This window comes from Patiria miniata, unplaced genomic scaffold (genome assembly GCF_015706575.1).
Source record: "Patiria miniata isolate m_02_andy unplaced genomic scaffold, ASM1570657v1 HiC_scaffold_16, whole genome shotgun sequence".
Classification (NCBI taxonomy): Eukaryota; Metazoa; Echinodermata; class Asteroidea; order Valvatida; family Asterinidae; genus Patiria; species Patiria miniata.
The window spans coordinates 16,610,651-16,624,403 of record NW_024037054.1 but is presented as its reverse complement, the minus strand read 5'-3'; the positions used below and the strand labels follow the sequence as shown (position 1 = coordinate 16,624,403).

At 38.9% G+C, this 13,753-nt stretch overlaps 1 protein-coding gene across 1 annotated transcript; it reads left to right on the top strand.

Annotated features, from left to right (window-relative positions):
- The first annotated feature begins 3 nt into the window (after window positions 1-3).
- On the top strand, window positions 4-11,399 carry LOC119723133 (delta(24)-sterol reductase-like). Its single transcript, XM_038193681.1, has 9 exons — window positions 4-337; window positions 1,102-1,225; window positions 2,483-2,620; window positions 4,463-4,581; window positions 5,977-6,243; window positions 7,039-7,179; window positions 7,670-7,867; window positions 9,817-9,995; window positions 10,683-11,399. The coding sequence occupies exons 1-9, from the start codon at window positions 98-100 to the stop codon at window positions 10,834-10,836; spliced, it is 1,560 nt and encodes a 519-aa protein (XP_038049609.1). The 5' UTR covers window positions 4-97; the 3' UTR covers window positions 10,837-11,399.
- The last annotated feature ends 2,354 nt before the right edge of the window (window positions 11,400-13,753 follow it).

Here is a 13,753-nt window from a genome sequence, read left to right as displayed (position 1 = left end):
ACTTGACAACAAAAAGGTCCTGCAGGTGGGTGGGGGTGCAAAAGATCCTCAAAGTTCGATGTGATTTTTGGCCCAGGTTTCTGGCCATTCCTGCAAAATGTCGTACGAGTTGTGGGCCACATTGTGTGTCGCACCTATCATCAGCCTTCTGCTGTGGATCCGTGTGAAGGGCCTGGAGTACACAATTGTTCACCAGCGATGGATCTTCGTTTGTCTCTTTCTGTTGCCGCTGTCCGTCGTCTACGACGCGTTCAGCTTCGTGCGGAACTGGATCGTGTTTCGGATGAACACTGCCCCACTCAAGCACGATGAGCGCGTCAAAGACATACAGAGACAGGTTTGACAAATAGTTTAGTTAAGACGATCTAGGATTTTGAAGGAACTTAAAGTGCAAAGTGTGGCAATAGATTGGTTTCTGTTTTCTTGCATCGGAAGTTGACTGGTCGACACTCCCTCAAAACAAACATGATTAAAGTTGAACTAACTTGAGTTGAACTTGAAGCATGGTCAGGGAAGGTTATTTCTGAATAAAGTTTCTACTTTTGTTTTTGATGATTTTTGTTTGGGGGGGGGGATAGGGAAAGATAAAGAAACATGTAACTTCAAACTTGGATGTCAGATTCAGCAAAGCAAAAAAAAAAATTTTTTTAAATAAGCACAATTTTTTTGAACCTCTCTAGGTATTTTGAACATGATATTACTTTTATTATAAATATTAGGCCTAAGAGTGCTAAAAGACACTGGTGGATGTTGAATTTTACACATGTAATAACCTTTTTTCACCTTCATTATTACAGTTACTAATCATACTTCATACTCGTAGACATTTTCTGAGAAATAGGATTTCTTGTTGATTTTGCAGAAATATGTTGCCAGGTTGACATGGTTGAGGGATTTTTAGAGGATCAGGTGTTATGATTTTTGGGGTTAAATTTGCCTGCCAGCTCTGTTTATTATTGTTCGTTTTTTCCCTTTGTGTATTTTCCCTATCATAGGCACTGTTGTGTTTGTAAAGCGTAAGAAAAATGCTATTATCTGCATCTTCAAGGTTAAACTTTATTGGCCCAGTCTTGATCTTTCATTCATCTTGTCATTCCCTAGGTGCGGCAGTGGAAGGCTGATGGGGCTAAACGACCAATGTGTACGGCACGCCCTGGATGGCAAACAGTCAGTCTGCGGGTTGGAAAATACAAGAAAACACATCATAAAATAAACATCAATCTAGGTAATCTATTAACAGTAGAGAAAATAACTCCGACAGCCCCTCCTCTAACCCCACCACTCCCCAAAACCCCGCCCCTTCCTCCTGCCATTATTTGAAAATGTATCTAGTTTTCATATTATCTCCAATGAAATCGTCTTCTATCACAATTCACAGTGCTCGATACATATCTGTAGAGCTATAATCATGCAATAAATTCAAAACATGAGCTAATCAGAAGAGAGATATGCCAAAGTTTGATTAGCTCATATTCTGAATTTATTGCATAGTTTTCATATTATATATAAACCTTAAAACTATAAATCTCAAAAAGTTAAATTGAAACTTGTGTCATGGTATAAAAGGCTATTGTCTAGGTTGTCATCCAATTTACAACTACAAAGGAACAAGTTGTTAGCAGTCACTCTGGAGGCCTAGCTGCTTCAAACACGACCTGTACAGGGTGACCCAAAAAATGCAACCTTAAAACATTTATCGAGTTAAAAAAAAGGGATCGGTAGATTTTTATGATTTTGGTTATCGGATTAAAGCTGAGAGCCTTTTCTTTCAAATACTGAAAAATCATGAACATTAGCACTTTGGGTTGCTGAGAAAATGCCAACTACCTATGTAAAAGTAGTCACTTTTCATCCAGTTCACAAATGTACTTCAAACAATGAAACATTTAACTGTAAGCCTACTGTGCAATTATCCTTCATTTGTGCACTTTCTTTAGTATTTTGACATTTATTTAATTATAATAATGAAACGGTTTCAAAATAGGACTAAAAAAGGATGCGATACCAGGCTGTTCAGATTGAAAGGTAAATGTGTTTCCATCAAATTCATTTGCACTCTTGTCATAGTCTGTACGGCCGTGTTGTTTGTAAGGATTAAGACATGCACAATAGGTGTTAATATAAAAATAATTTAGTGAAAATCCCTTACTGTGGTAATTGTTTGTGTACAGGATGAAAAATGACTACTTTTACATAATTGGCATTTTCTCAACAACCCAAAGTGCTATTTTCATGATTGTTTCAGAGTTAAAAGTAGTAACATTTCTCAGCTTTAATCTGAAACCCAAATCAGAAAAATCCACCGATCCCTTTTTTTAACAGGCAAATGTTTTAGGATTGCATTTTTGGGGGGCACCTGGATGTCCGAAATTGAGACTTTTGGATTGAGCTCGACCAAGCAAGCCTAGTCTTGTTTCAAGTGTTGGTTATCAAACATAGATGTGCTCATCTGAAAATTGGCTTTGAAATTTGTGTGTGGTAGTCGACATCCTAGAAGTGGATACTAAGCGGAGAGTGGTACGAGTCGAGCCGCTGGTCAACATGGGACAGGTGACCGCCATGCTGAATCCAATGGGATGGACCCTCCCTGTGCTTCCTGAACTAGACGTGCTGACCGTAGGTATGTGAAGAAATACATGTACCTCACATCATGCTCACATTTATGCGAAATCCACCCCTTTTTAAGTGAATTATACAATTCAACACAACTTTTATGAGCTACAAGTCATTAAAAACTTTGAATTTTTCCTTTAAAGCCAGGTGTGTTTTTCTTTTTTCAATAACGTTTTTTATCTTTTACTCAGCCCAACTTATTAAGGCAATTTGCCAAACCACAGGTGGCCACTCTATCCTCGCTGGACAGACACACACTCATGTACACACAGTCGTGTTTTACTATACTCTCGAGGACAATGCTTTGTCTTTTCCTTTGTCTCTGTAATATAACACTCTCCCATAGACTAAGCACACAAACGCACGACCGAGGACCGATTTCAACAAAAGATGAACTCTCGAGGACAACAAAGAATCTGTTGTTCTCCCTTTGTCTGTCTGTCCTCGGGGTGTATATAGTTCACGTACACGCTGGACAGACACATACTCTTTCACTGCACACAGACACACCCACACAATTACAGATTTCCATTGTTTGTGCACCACTTTCAACAATCCTAAAAGAAAACATGGTTTCATTAATAAACACATATTACACAGGATATTAAATTCAATGAACTGTCAAGTCATACAATTTTCTTTTCTGCTGGTTGTAGGCTGTAGGCATTCAACCTGTAGTACTCTTCCAGGGCATTGAGACAAAAGAGCTAAAATCCTTGTACCAGCCCAGGCAAAAACCCAAATATCAGCACTATACCAAAAAGAATATATGGTTTCATTTCAGTCAGTGGGGTAGAGTGCTGTGGCCTCGTGGTCTGGAGCATTGAACTCGTGATCTGCGGGTATTCTGCAGGTTGTGGGTTTGAGTCAGCCTGGGGTTTGTGGTGTGTGTGTCCATGGGCAAGGCACTTTTTCACTCATTTTGTCTTTGCTTTTCTCCACCAACTGACCAAGGCAGTGTTTCCCCTGCCCATCCAAACGTGAGGCGGCCCACCTCGCTACTTTCAATGACCACCTCGCTCAATTTTTGCCAATATCACCACCTCGCTGTGAAGATTTGCAATAAGGAAATTTACTAATCGAAAAATTTACATTTTTTGTAATTTATGAGCATTTTCCTTGACCTTTATGTATCAAAAACTCACAATTTGGATGTGAAGATGGAATCATCGCGCATTTTTTGAGAGCACTGCATTCTTTTCAGTTTGCAGACTGAGTAAATTTTGTTTCAATCATCAATTTGAATTTTTACCACCTCGCTCAGTTCATTAGCCAGGGGAAACACTGCACCAAGGAGTGAATGGGTACCGTGAGGGTAGAGATGGTTTAATATTATGGCTAATTTAGCTGCTTCAAGTGCACCAAAATGGCAGCACCAAGCTGTATACTCCCCAGGGAGCTGAGATGTTATTTGGAATGTTTCATTAGCCCAATTGAGCAGGATGTAGCGCCAGCACCAATACTGGTGGAAACTGCACTTTATAAATATGCATTATTGCTATACAGCATCTAATCACATCTCGCTCAGAGTTCTTTTTCAAAACGTGTTTACACCCTTTGTAATAAATTAGTTTTTTTAAGTTGTCATTCTCTACACAATCAAAGATGATTATAATGCAGTATTGTATTACTTTTTTGTCAGCCAGGCATTATATTTTTCTTCTTTGAATAAGATTTCAGATTATTTCCACCACTGATTTTCAGCATTTTGTACTGTAGACAAACTAAATTATATTACACTTTTGGGGATCCGTGGGACCCTTTTTTAATTTTTTTTTTCTGGTGGTCAAATATCATGCCTGTTGTTCTAGAGTTAACTTTAAGTCGTTGCACTACATTTTCCCGGCAGGCGGCATGGTAATGGGCGTGGGTATTGAAACATCCTCCCACAAGTTTGGCTTGTTCCAGCACACCTGTGTGGCTTATGAACTGGTCATGGCGGATGGCAGTTTAGTCAGGTGCACCAAGGTTGGTTTGGCTTTTTCGAAATCTTGGCTTTGTCTCCAGCTTCGCCTTCTGGAGATTTGACGCCTCAAAATTCGGGGACTGCAGCTCAGTGCATGTTGTGTTTCAGGAGCATTTAGTTGCATGATATGAGGCCAAAGTTTGAATATTTCTATTTGGTTTGCTTCCCAGTGATTCAGAAGTCGGAGATAAAGCCGAAGACGAAGCAAAGGTTTTGAAAAAGAGTCTTTAAAAGGCCCATCGTATCACACACCATTACCTGGATACTCAACTAACAAAAAGAACAGAACATTAAAAGTACACCTTTTGAGTCCACTCCAAAAATAGAAAACATAGACTGGCGTGTTGGCTATTTTGGGTTACGGTTGGGTTAAAGGTTCCTTTCTTATCAAAACTTGGTGGCACAGAATAAACAAAATTTGCTGATAGACATCGACTTTGTGTTATATTGAAAGGATTACAATGGCTAGTGATCAAAATAGCTCTGATACTGAATCAAATAGGTCAAATGGAGAACATGCTCAACTACCGGTACAAATTAATTCAATGGCGGAATGGCTGCCAAATGCATATTAACCAGGTGGTCCAGAAATGGCACTAGTACCCAGTTTCTCCCCCATTATGATGTCCACTGTATGATTTTCCTAAAAACTTTTGGCATGTCCAAAAACTTCTCAGACTAAACAAAAGTGGGTGGAAAGAATTTGTACAAATAAATTTGTACAAATACATGTAAATCAAGAGCGCAGCAATGGCTTGTTACTGCAAAGTAACAGGTCAAACAAATCCAATGCAGTTGTTAAATTTACAAACTTAACAGCAAAATGGCCGCTCCAGTCATACATGTAACCTTTTGTGATTGGTCCGGATATGACACTTTAGATGGTCCGGATATGACAACATTTTTTTTTTTTTGTATTTTCCGTTATTTTACAGCCCAGTAATAAAAGTACACAGTTAATTATCAGTGTATTAGATAGTTTTCAGGGTAACCACGAGGATCCCACAGAACATGTGTGAAAAGTTTGTCAGAGATGCTGGTACTGTGCTCACACACAAGATTAATCCTAACCACCTAGGGTGTGTGAACAATCCTATTAAAATTGCAGGATTAAGCACTTTTTTAGGATTAATCTAGTATTTCTTGTAAAAAATTCAGTGAGGATCATTCTTATAGAATGTTAGACATGTTAGAAAGGAAAAAAACAATTAAGGAGTCACTTGATAAAAGATATTGATGAATTCGATCAGTAATAAACAGATGTTTTGTAAAAATTAAGTTTGTGGTTAGGTCTTTGACATCAGGGTAAATGGATGTTTTGTAAATTAAGTTTGTGGTTTGGTCTTTGAAGGACTGTAACTGAAATGTATTTTTTGTCATTGTTACATTTCTTGAAGGACGAAAACCCTGACTTGTTCTATGCTGTGCCCTGGTCCTACGGAACACTCGGTTTGCTCGTTGCGGCAGAAATACAGATTGTTCCGGCTAAAAAGTATGTGAAGGTGGAGTATAAGCCGGCGCACTCGATGGACGAAGTCATCAAAGTTTTCTCGGAGGAAATAACAAAGAAATCGGGCAATGAGTTCGTGGAGGCGTTGATGTACAATAAGGAGGAGGCCGTTGTCATGACGGCGAATATAACTGACAATGCTGAGGAGAGTAAGGTAGGTATTGCAGCAACTCCCAAGAAGTGTGAACTGAGACAGTTTCTTAAAAATACGGTTTCCAGGGCTCAAATACTTTTGTTGTGTCCTTAGGCAGGAAGGTTTGCCACAACATCTAATCCCTGCAACAAATATGGGTGTTGAAGTGTGAAAAGTGCACTTCCACTTTAGAAGTGAGATATTGAAGTTGTTACACACTTACAAAGTTTAAGTGTTTCCTCATAAAAAAAAATGGTTGTATAAGTCCACTGTTGACAAATTATAATAAAAATAATCCCGGAGTCTGATATAACAAATGTATCTACCAACAATTACGTACTCACGGCACTAATAATAATGTTTATTTTTAAAGAAAAGTAAATGAAGTTCACGAAATATGAGACCCATTATGTAGCACCTAAGGGTTAACAAGGTGCTGCGGCGCATATTGCAGCTACTGCCAGAAACACCAGGGCAAACCCCTTCTCTTTATTTTATAGCGAAAAGTGCTACTGGGTTCTTCAACGTGCATTACACAACACACAGGACCTACGTCCCATCTGAAGGAGGGAGCAATAACATTTAAGTGTCTTGCTCAAGGACACAAGTGTCAAGACCAGGCACCGGGACTCGAACCCACACTCTGCTGATCAGAAACACCAGAGCTTGAGTCCGGTGCTCTTAACCGCTCGGCCATGACACGGCAATTGCATTGCCTACATGTATATTAAAAAACTGGAGAGTATTCCATGTTTCGCGGTAGTCCCCTGTTTTCTGACTATATGTCCTCTGACATTGTGAACTTCTTTGTTGAAGGTTAATAGCATTGGAAATTTCTGGAAGCCGTGGTTCTTCAAGCACGTGCAGTCTTATCTGCGTACCGGGCCGGGTGTTGAGTATATCCCTCTACGGCAATACTATCACCGTCACACACGGAGTATCTTCTGGGAACTTCAGGTGAGTGTAGCTGCAGACAACAGCCACCCAACATCGTGATGCTCAAAACAAGTGAAGCTCTGATGCAAAGGTTGTGGTGTGTCACATACCGGTAGGTCATGCGTCCTGCCATAAAGTGTGTGATGAGCCCAAGAAAACAACTTTATTAAAACGTGTAGTTTATTCAAAGCAGCAGGACAGATGATGGAAATTACCTGCATTGTTAACTTTCAGACAAATTTAAACTTGATCCTAATATGAGTCACCCTTTGAAAATATATAAATTCTCAAACAAAGTTTGATGTAACATGAACAAATTGGATTTGTTCTTCTATAAGTCAAGACTTGGTTTGTAATGAGCGCCTGTAATTATACGATGGAAATAGTTTTTGTTTCACATTCTATTAGTAACATTACAATGTATATTTAAGCAACACGTTGATGAGCTAATGCTTGTATCATAATTTCAGCTTTTAATATTTTTTTTATCTTCTGGTCTGTGTGATTTCAGGACATCGTCCCATTTGGCAACAACCTGCTCTTCCGCTACCTCTTCGGTTGGATGGTGCCTCCCAAGATATCTCTTCTGAAGCTGACCCAGGGAGAGACGGTGCGCAAACTGTACGAGCAAAACCATGTGGTCCAGGACATGCTGGTCCCTCTCGGCAAGCTCAGAGAGTCACTCAACTGCTTTGACAAGGAGTTGGATGTAAGCGGAATTATTTCCATTTGTTTATTTTATCGAAAAATAGAATTAGCTCTTGCAAACTGCTTACCAACCAAAAGGACCTATGGTATAAATGCAAAAAATAGTTAGTGGCCTGACGTTTCGACCCTAGCTGAGTCTTTCTCGAAGGCTGAATGACAAGACTATAAACATAAACAGGTACATGTATACATTACTGATGTAACAAAAGCAGTCAAGTGGAAATAGATGATGCAGAGGAAAATACGCAGAGAAAGCAGGCAGCTGAACAGAAAGGAGGGTAACAAAAGGGAGGGGGATTGGGGGAAGGGGATGGTTGACCACAAGAGGTGGGGAACACAAAGGACAAAGTCAATGATGGGGAGAGGGAGAGAAAGGTAGTTAATTGGTGAATGAGGCAGACTGGAGGGGGGGGGGGCTTATCTGTGGTGAAAAGGAGAAGGCAAAGACAAAAAGTTATTAGTCATTTCCTTCTTGGATGTTCATACCATGGGGTTGAATGGTCTGGAGACGTCTTATCCATAATTTCTCTTTACTCAAGACGAACAATCTCTCTGTGGTTTCCTAGTGCCTCAGTGCCCTGTAAAATCATGTCAGAAATTGAGTGATTAGGAAGATTGAAATGATGTCCTACGGGTGTATCCAGCTTATGGGTTTTGAATGTGTATTTTATCCTCTGCCTGGCAAGTAGGGCTGTGCTGAATCGGAAATACAGTGGAATCTCGATAAGTCAAACCTCAGGGGAATTGGCTCAAATTTTGAGTTAAGCAGAGTTTTGAGTTATCCAATGGATTTTAATTGATGGGAATAAGTTTTTACTTTGAGTTAGAAGGGTTTTTGAGTTTAACAGGTTTTGACTTATCGAGATTTCACTGTGTACAATATTCGATCATCAACCGAGTATCCAAGTAGAATTTTTGTTTTTTTCAAATCAAATATTAACTCAAATGTCTTCTTTAAAATCAGTCACATATCAGCCATTATGCTACCTCTTTTTTATGATACTCTAATCAGATTTTTGTTTTCAACAGCTACATTTAAACACGCGAATCTGGATCTACGGCCAATTTTCAGTGTATTCTTGATCAAGTCCAAATTTGAATAATCAAGTACTAAATTATTTGTAAATGCAATGATTCTTTGGCTTTTTTGGTGTCATTATAACATGATGAATTAGAGGATGTCAATAATAAGGAGAGAATAAAGCTAAGCCTTCAGGAAATCTCAAACATGAAAACTGTGCAGAGATAATACAAAATTATTGTGTGGATATTAGAAAATGATGCAGAAATAAAATAGGAACTTGAAATGACAAGAAGTCATAGCCATAAACACTAGTGGTAAGTCCTAAGTTTTCAAGTTTCCAGCAAGGAAAAGTTAAGCTACAATAGCCAGATTGACAGACAGCCTCCACAAGGGCATAGGAACGATATTACAATTGGCATCTTCAGGCCACTTGAAACATGGAGGTAGAATTAGATTCCATGCTTGAAAAAAATTGAGGTCTTCGATTTGAATAGATTTGAACCAGTCCGAAGTAACTTTTGCTTGTAGTGAGGATGACAGGTCTTCCACAACTAGGGCCAAGTTCGCGCAAGGACTATAGTTGACCAATGGTTAACTAACGTTTGCCCGAACTCTGTCTAGTCGACGGTGGTTGACTACGCTAGTCGACTATTTGGAACCAGCCTACTGGGGTTGGTTGCTTCGCTGGTAACCAATAGCCGCGCGCATTCATAACGCAAGCAGAGAGCCAGGATCCAGAAGTTTTGCGACGACATTTTGACCAGCGTTTGACTAGAGACGTTCGCACGTTGCTATCAGTGCGCAGGAGTAAGGTACATCACAAATCAACCACTGGTCGACTAATGGTCCTTGCCCGAACTTCGCCTGAGTTGAAGCATATGAGAAGGCCTTATTACCTGTTGTATGGTTCCTCATTCTGTTGACAGCTGTACCCACTGTGGTTGTGCCCTTTTCTGCTGCCTTCTGTACCTGGTCTTGTCCACCCAAAGGGGAACAAAGATGAGATGTATGTCGACTTGGGAGCCTACGGAACCCCCAAGAGAAAGGGCTTCCACTTTGTTGAAACTACAAGACGAGTTGAAGAGTATGTTCGCAGTGTCCATGGGTGAGTGTTCTTATGTGCAGATCACTTTGTGACATGTGATACATGTAGTACAGGTTCTCTAGTACCCAGAACCTAGCGATACGCTAATACTTCCCTCACTTGACAGAAATGAGTAGACCATGAAGTATTCTGACCGTATTGAGCATGTGGTCAATCACAAGTCACAAGTCATCCAGTCTCAACATGCTCAAGTCCAGTCTCAAGTCCACATGGATTGTGGCAAAGGCATTCGTTTGTCATTTTTGCTCCCAGATACTTGTGGCCTTACTTTTGATTTGACCAGCGACTTACATGGGGTTTGGTCTAGCGGTTAGGGGTCGTGACTCAAGATCAGTGGGTCAGGAGGTCCAACCCAGCTGCTGGCTATATGTTGTGTCCTTGAGCAAGCCACTTCACCCCCACTTGCCTCTCCTGACCAAGGAGTATAAATGGGTACCGGCATTAGCTGGGGAGTAACCTGGGATGGACTGGCATCCCATCATGGGGGAATAGAAAAACATATCTTGTCAGTCGAAAATAAATGCCGGCCATACATTGGTCATCAATAGACTTTATTTCCTTTTTACTTACTTGTGGTGGATGTAACAGCTCTGTCCATTACCAGAAAGAAACTTCTGAATAAAAGAATAAAACATTGGCAATTTATTCTTACCTCTGATTTTGGACCCGTGCTCCAATTTCACTCAGATTCCAGATGCTGTATGCTGATTCTCACATGACTCGGGAGGAATTCCGCCAGATGTTTGATCACACGCTGTACGACAACTTGAGAGACAAGCTGGGCTGCAAGAAAGCCTTCCCTGAAATATATGACAAGATCAGCAAAGCTGCTCGCATTTGATAGGACAGGAATGTATATCAGCATTTTATGTATGACCTTGCAAGTGCCTGATTGCAATTGTGCCAATTTGTTACAAACGTTCTCAAATAGAACAAAACATACTATTAAAGCTATCAATTTTTAATCCTTTTTTTTTTTTACATTTCCATAAGTACAAGTTCAGAGTTTACTTAGTTCTACATGATCATAATGCATTTTTGTTCTTTTTTTTTTAGCAAAACCATTAAACATTTTTTGGTTGATATCAAATTCTGTTTATAGTCGAACCCTGATAAGAAGAGCACTGTTAATACAAGATCATGCTTGAACAAGCAAAATTGTAGGTCCCAAGTCTTTGTTTTTCTTTGTTTTCCTTTTTTTTCCATTACTGTTTTAACACAAGATACAGTGTACCTGTTATAACAAGGTACAAATGTATCGTAAAGTCCCAAGTAACAGTCGAGTCTCGTTATAACAAACTCTCTCGGACCTAGCCAAATTGTTTGTTATATCAGAATTTTGTATTAAGAGGCACATCAGTCGTATTCATTGTGCACAGAAATACACAGTCGGGACCAAGGCTTTACATGTACATGTGTATGTTTGTTATAACCAGAATTTTGTATTAACAGAGTTTGTACTAACGAGAGTCGACTGTACCTTGTTATAAAGGTGTTCGACTGTACATGTACTGTATTTCTCTGAATTTTTTGTACAACTTTAGAGGGAATTGGTTAACCACAAATTCTTAACACTTACAAATATGTTACACGTATAGGTCTCGTTCAAATGACGTCATTTCCTACAGACCACCCACGTGCATCGGCATTTTGAGCGTCAACTTGCATAACATGCATCGGCTGCGTCATATTTCGAACACATTTCAAGCAACAAGCGCGCGTGCTTGGAACAATTTCAACACTGCGCAATACGTGCTTGATTGCGTAAAATACGCAGTTGCAGTTCTCCTACAGAAATGGTCGTCATTGAACGAGCCCCATTAGGTTGGTTTGGGTGAAGTCATGCATGCACGGAGTATATAAACTTATACATCGCAGGTGTCTCATCAGTGTATTCTTTGTTATAATTTATTAATGACTGCACAGATGGTTTACTCAGGCCTATATCCGAGCGATACAAAACCACTGCCTAACCACTGCTCTAACTCTGCCTTAACGCATGTATCGCAAGCTACTGTGAACAACTTGCCCATGTTTCCGTTGGAACGGTAAGTCATGTGAGTGGCTTGGATTGAACAAGAAATCCTGTCAAAGTCTCAGACTTGAAGTATAATCTGAAAGCAGAAATTTGTTTTATGCATTTTTATTGATTTTTAATATTTTGCAGTGTAATTGTATTTGGTGTCGGAGTGAAATGTGTGTATTGAACAAAATTGTATTCGGCTACAAGCAGGTTTTTGATGTCATGAGCAGTAAAAGTTTTTTTATTTATAGATTATATGCTTCAGTGATGTATTCTTGAATGTGCCAATTTGTTAAAATTCATAGTGAATTGGTTGTTATAAAAAAAAAAAGGTGTACATGTATGAAAGGCCAAAGATTTTAAAGATTTTGCATTTTTCAGTTCAGGTTTCAGTAATTAATTTTAAATATACCCAAAACATGAGTATTCTGCAAGAGCCTACATGTACAAATTCTTGTTGATTTTAAGCGTTAATGACTTTAATCATGGATGATTACAGGTTTGATATATACGTGTATAATTAAATTATTATGTAAGAATTCAGAATGTTTATCTGTAACTCGTGTAAAAGGACTTGCCAATGCCGTGCAGAGTACCGATGACGATGATGACTAAAATTACTGTGCCATGAAAGTATATTCTTAATTCATGTAATTATTTACTTACACGTACATGTAGCTGTTATAAATATTGATAATTATTGACTGAAATGACTGTGAACAGGGAATGATGGTAAGATAGAATTCTGAGAAATTTTCAATGAAGCCATAGTGCACAAATCACTCACAAACTGCCGACATGCATCTGGGAATTCAAGACCTTCATACAGTGTTTGTCAAATTTTTAATGGCATAAGTTTAAAGTGAAAAACCCCAGGAAATCAGCTGATCCGAGGAAAAGTTCCATGCCTGAAATTGAAACTACATGTAAATTCATTGTACGCATGCATTCATTTCAGCAAGCTTGTATGAGATTGATGTTTACATCAAGGACTTGGGCTTGCCAAAATGATTGATGACGATGCGAAGGTGTTTCCAAAATATTTTTGCAAAATACAATTTTTACTTGACCATGCTAACGGTGAAAATGAGATGACAAATGATAATAAGCGGGATTTCTTATATTTGAAACCTGTCAGAATCTAGGGCAATTGCATTAGATTGTCATATTTTAAAAGACAGACAGTGGCATTAATTGTGCAGGTCAGGTGGAACATTTAAATTTCAATGACGATGGAAGAATGTTTTAAATGTCTGTTCACCTGTCATTCCAATAGTAGATGAAGTCTGCAGATAGATGTTTTAAAACTTTGAAAAAAATTACACATATGTTTGACGTGTAAAAGAATGTACTTAAGTTTTATTAGTCAATTTAATTGCATTAATCTGGTTGAGTATGTCCTTAAAATGTGTGTACATGCGTATTAAAAGTCATTCACAAAAACGAGTCAATTTACATCTGCTTTGTCTCTTTTATAACATTTTGAAATTGAAAGCCCTCAATTTGTCACGTTTGTGTGTGCACTACACAGCTTTAGTGTGTGTTGGAAAGATTTTCCTTTCAAATATTATTTTAAATGCATGACTTGAACCAAAGTGCAGTGCAGACTAAAAACATGTACGTTCTGGCTCCATATCTTAGGCATGATGTCGTCTGTGAAAACACAGTGGGCATGCAGTCATTGAAAAATCCTCCATTTTTAAAATAATCTAGAGCTCACCTGAAAGAGGACATG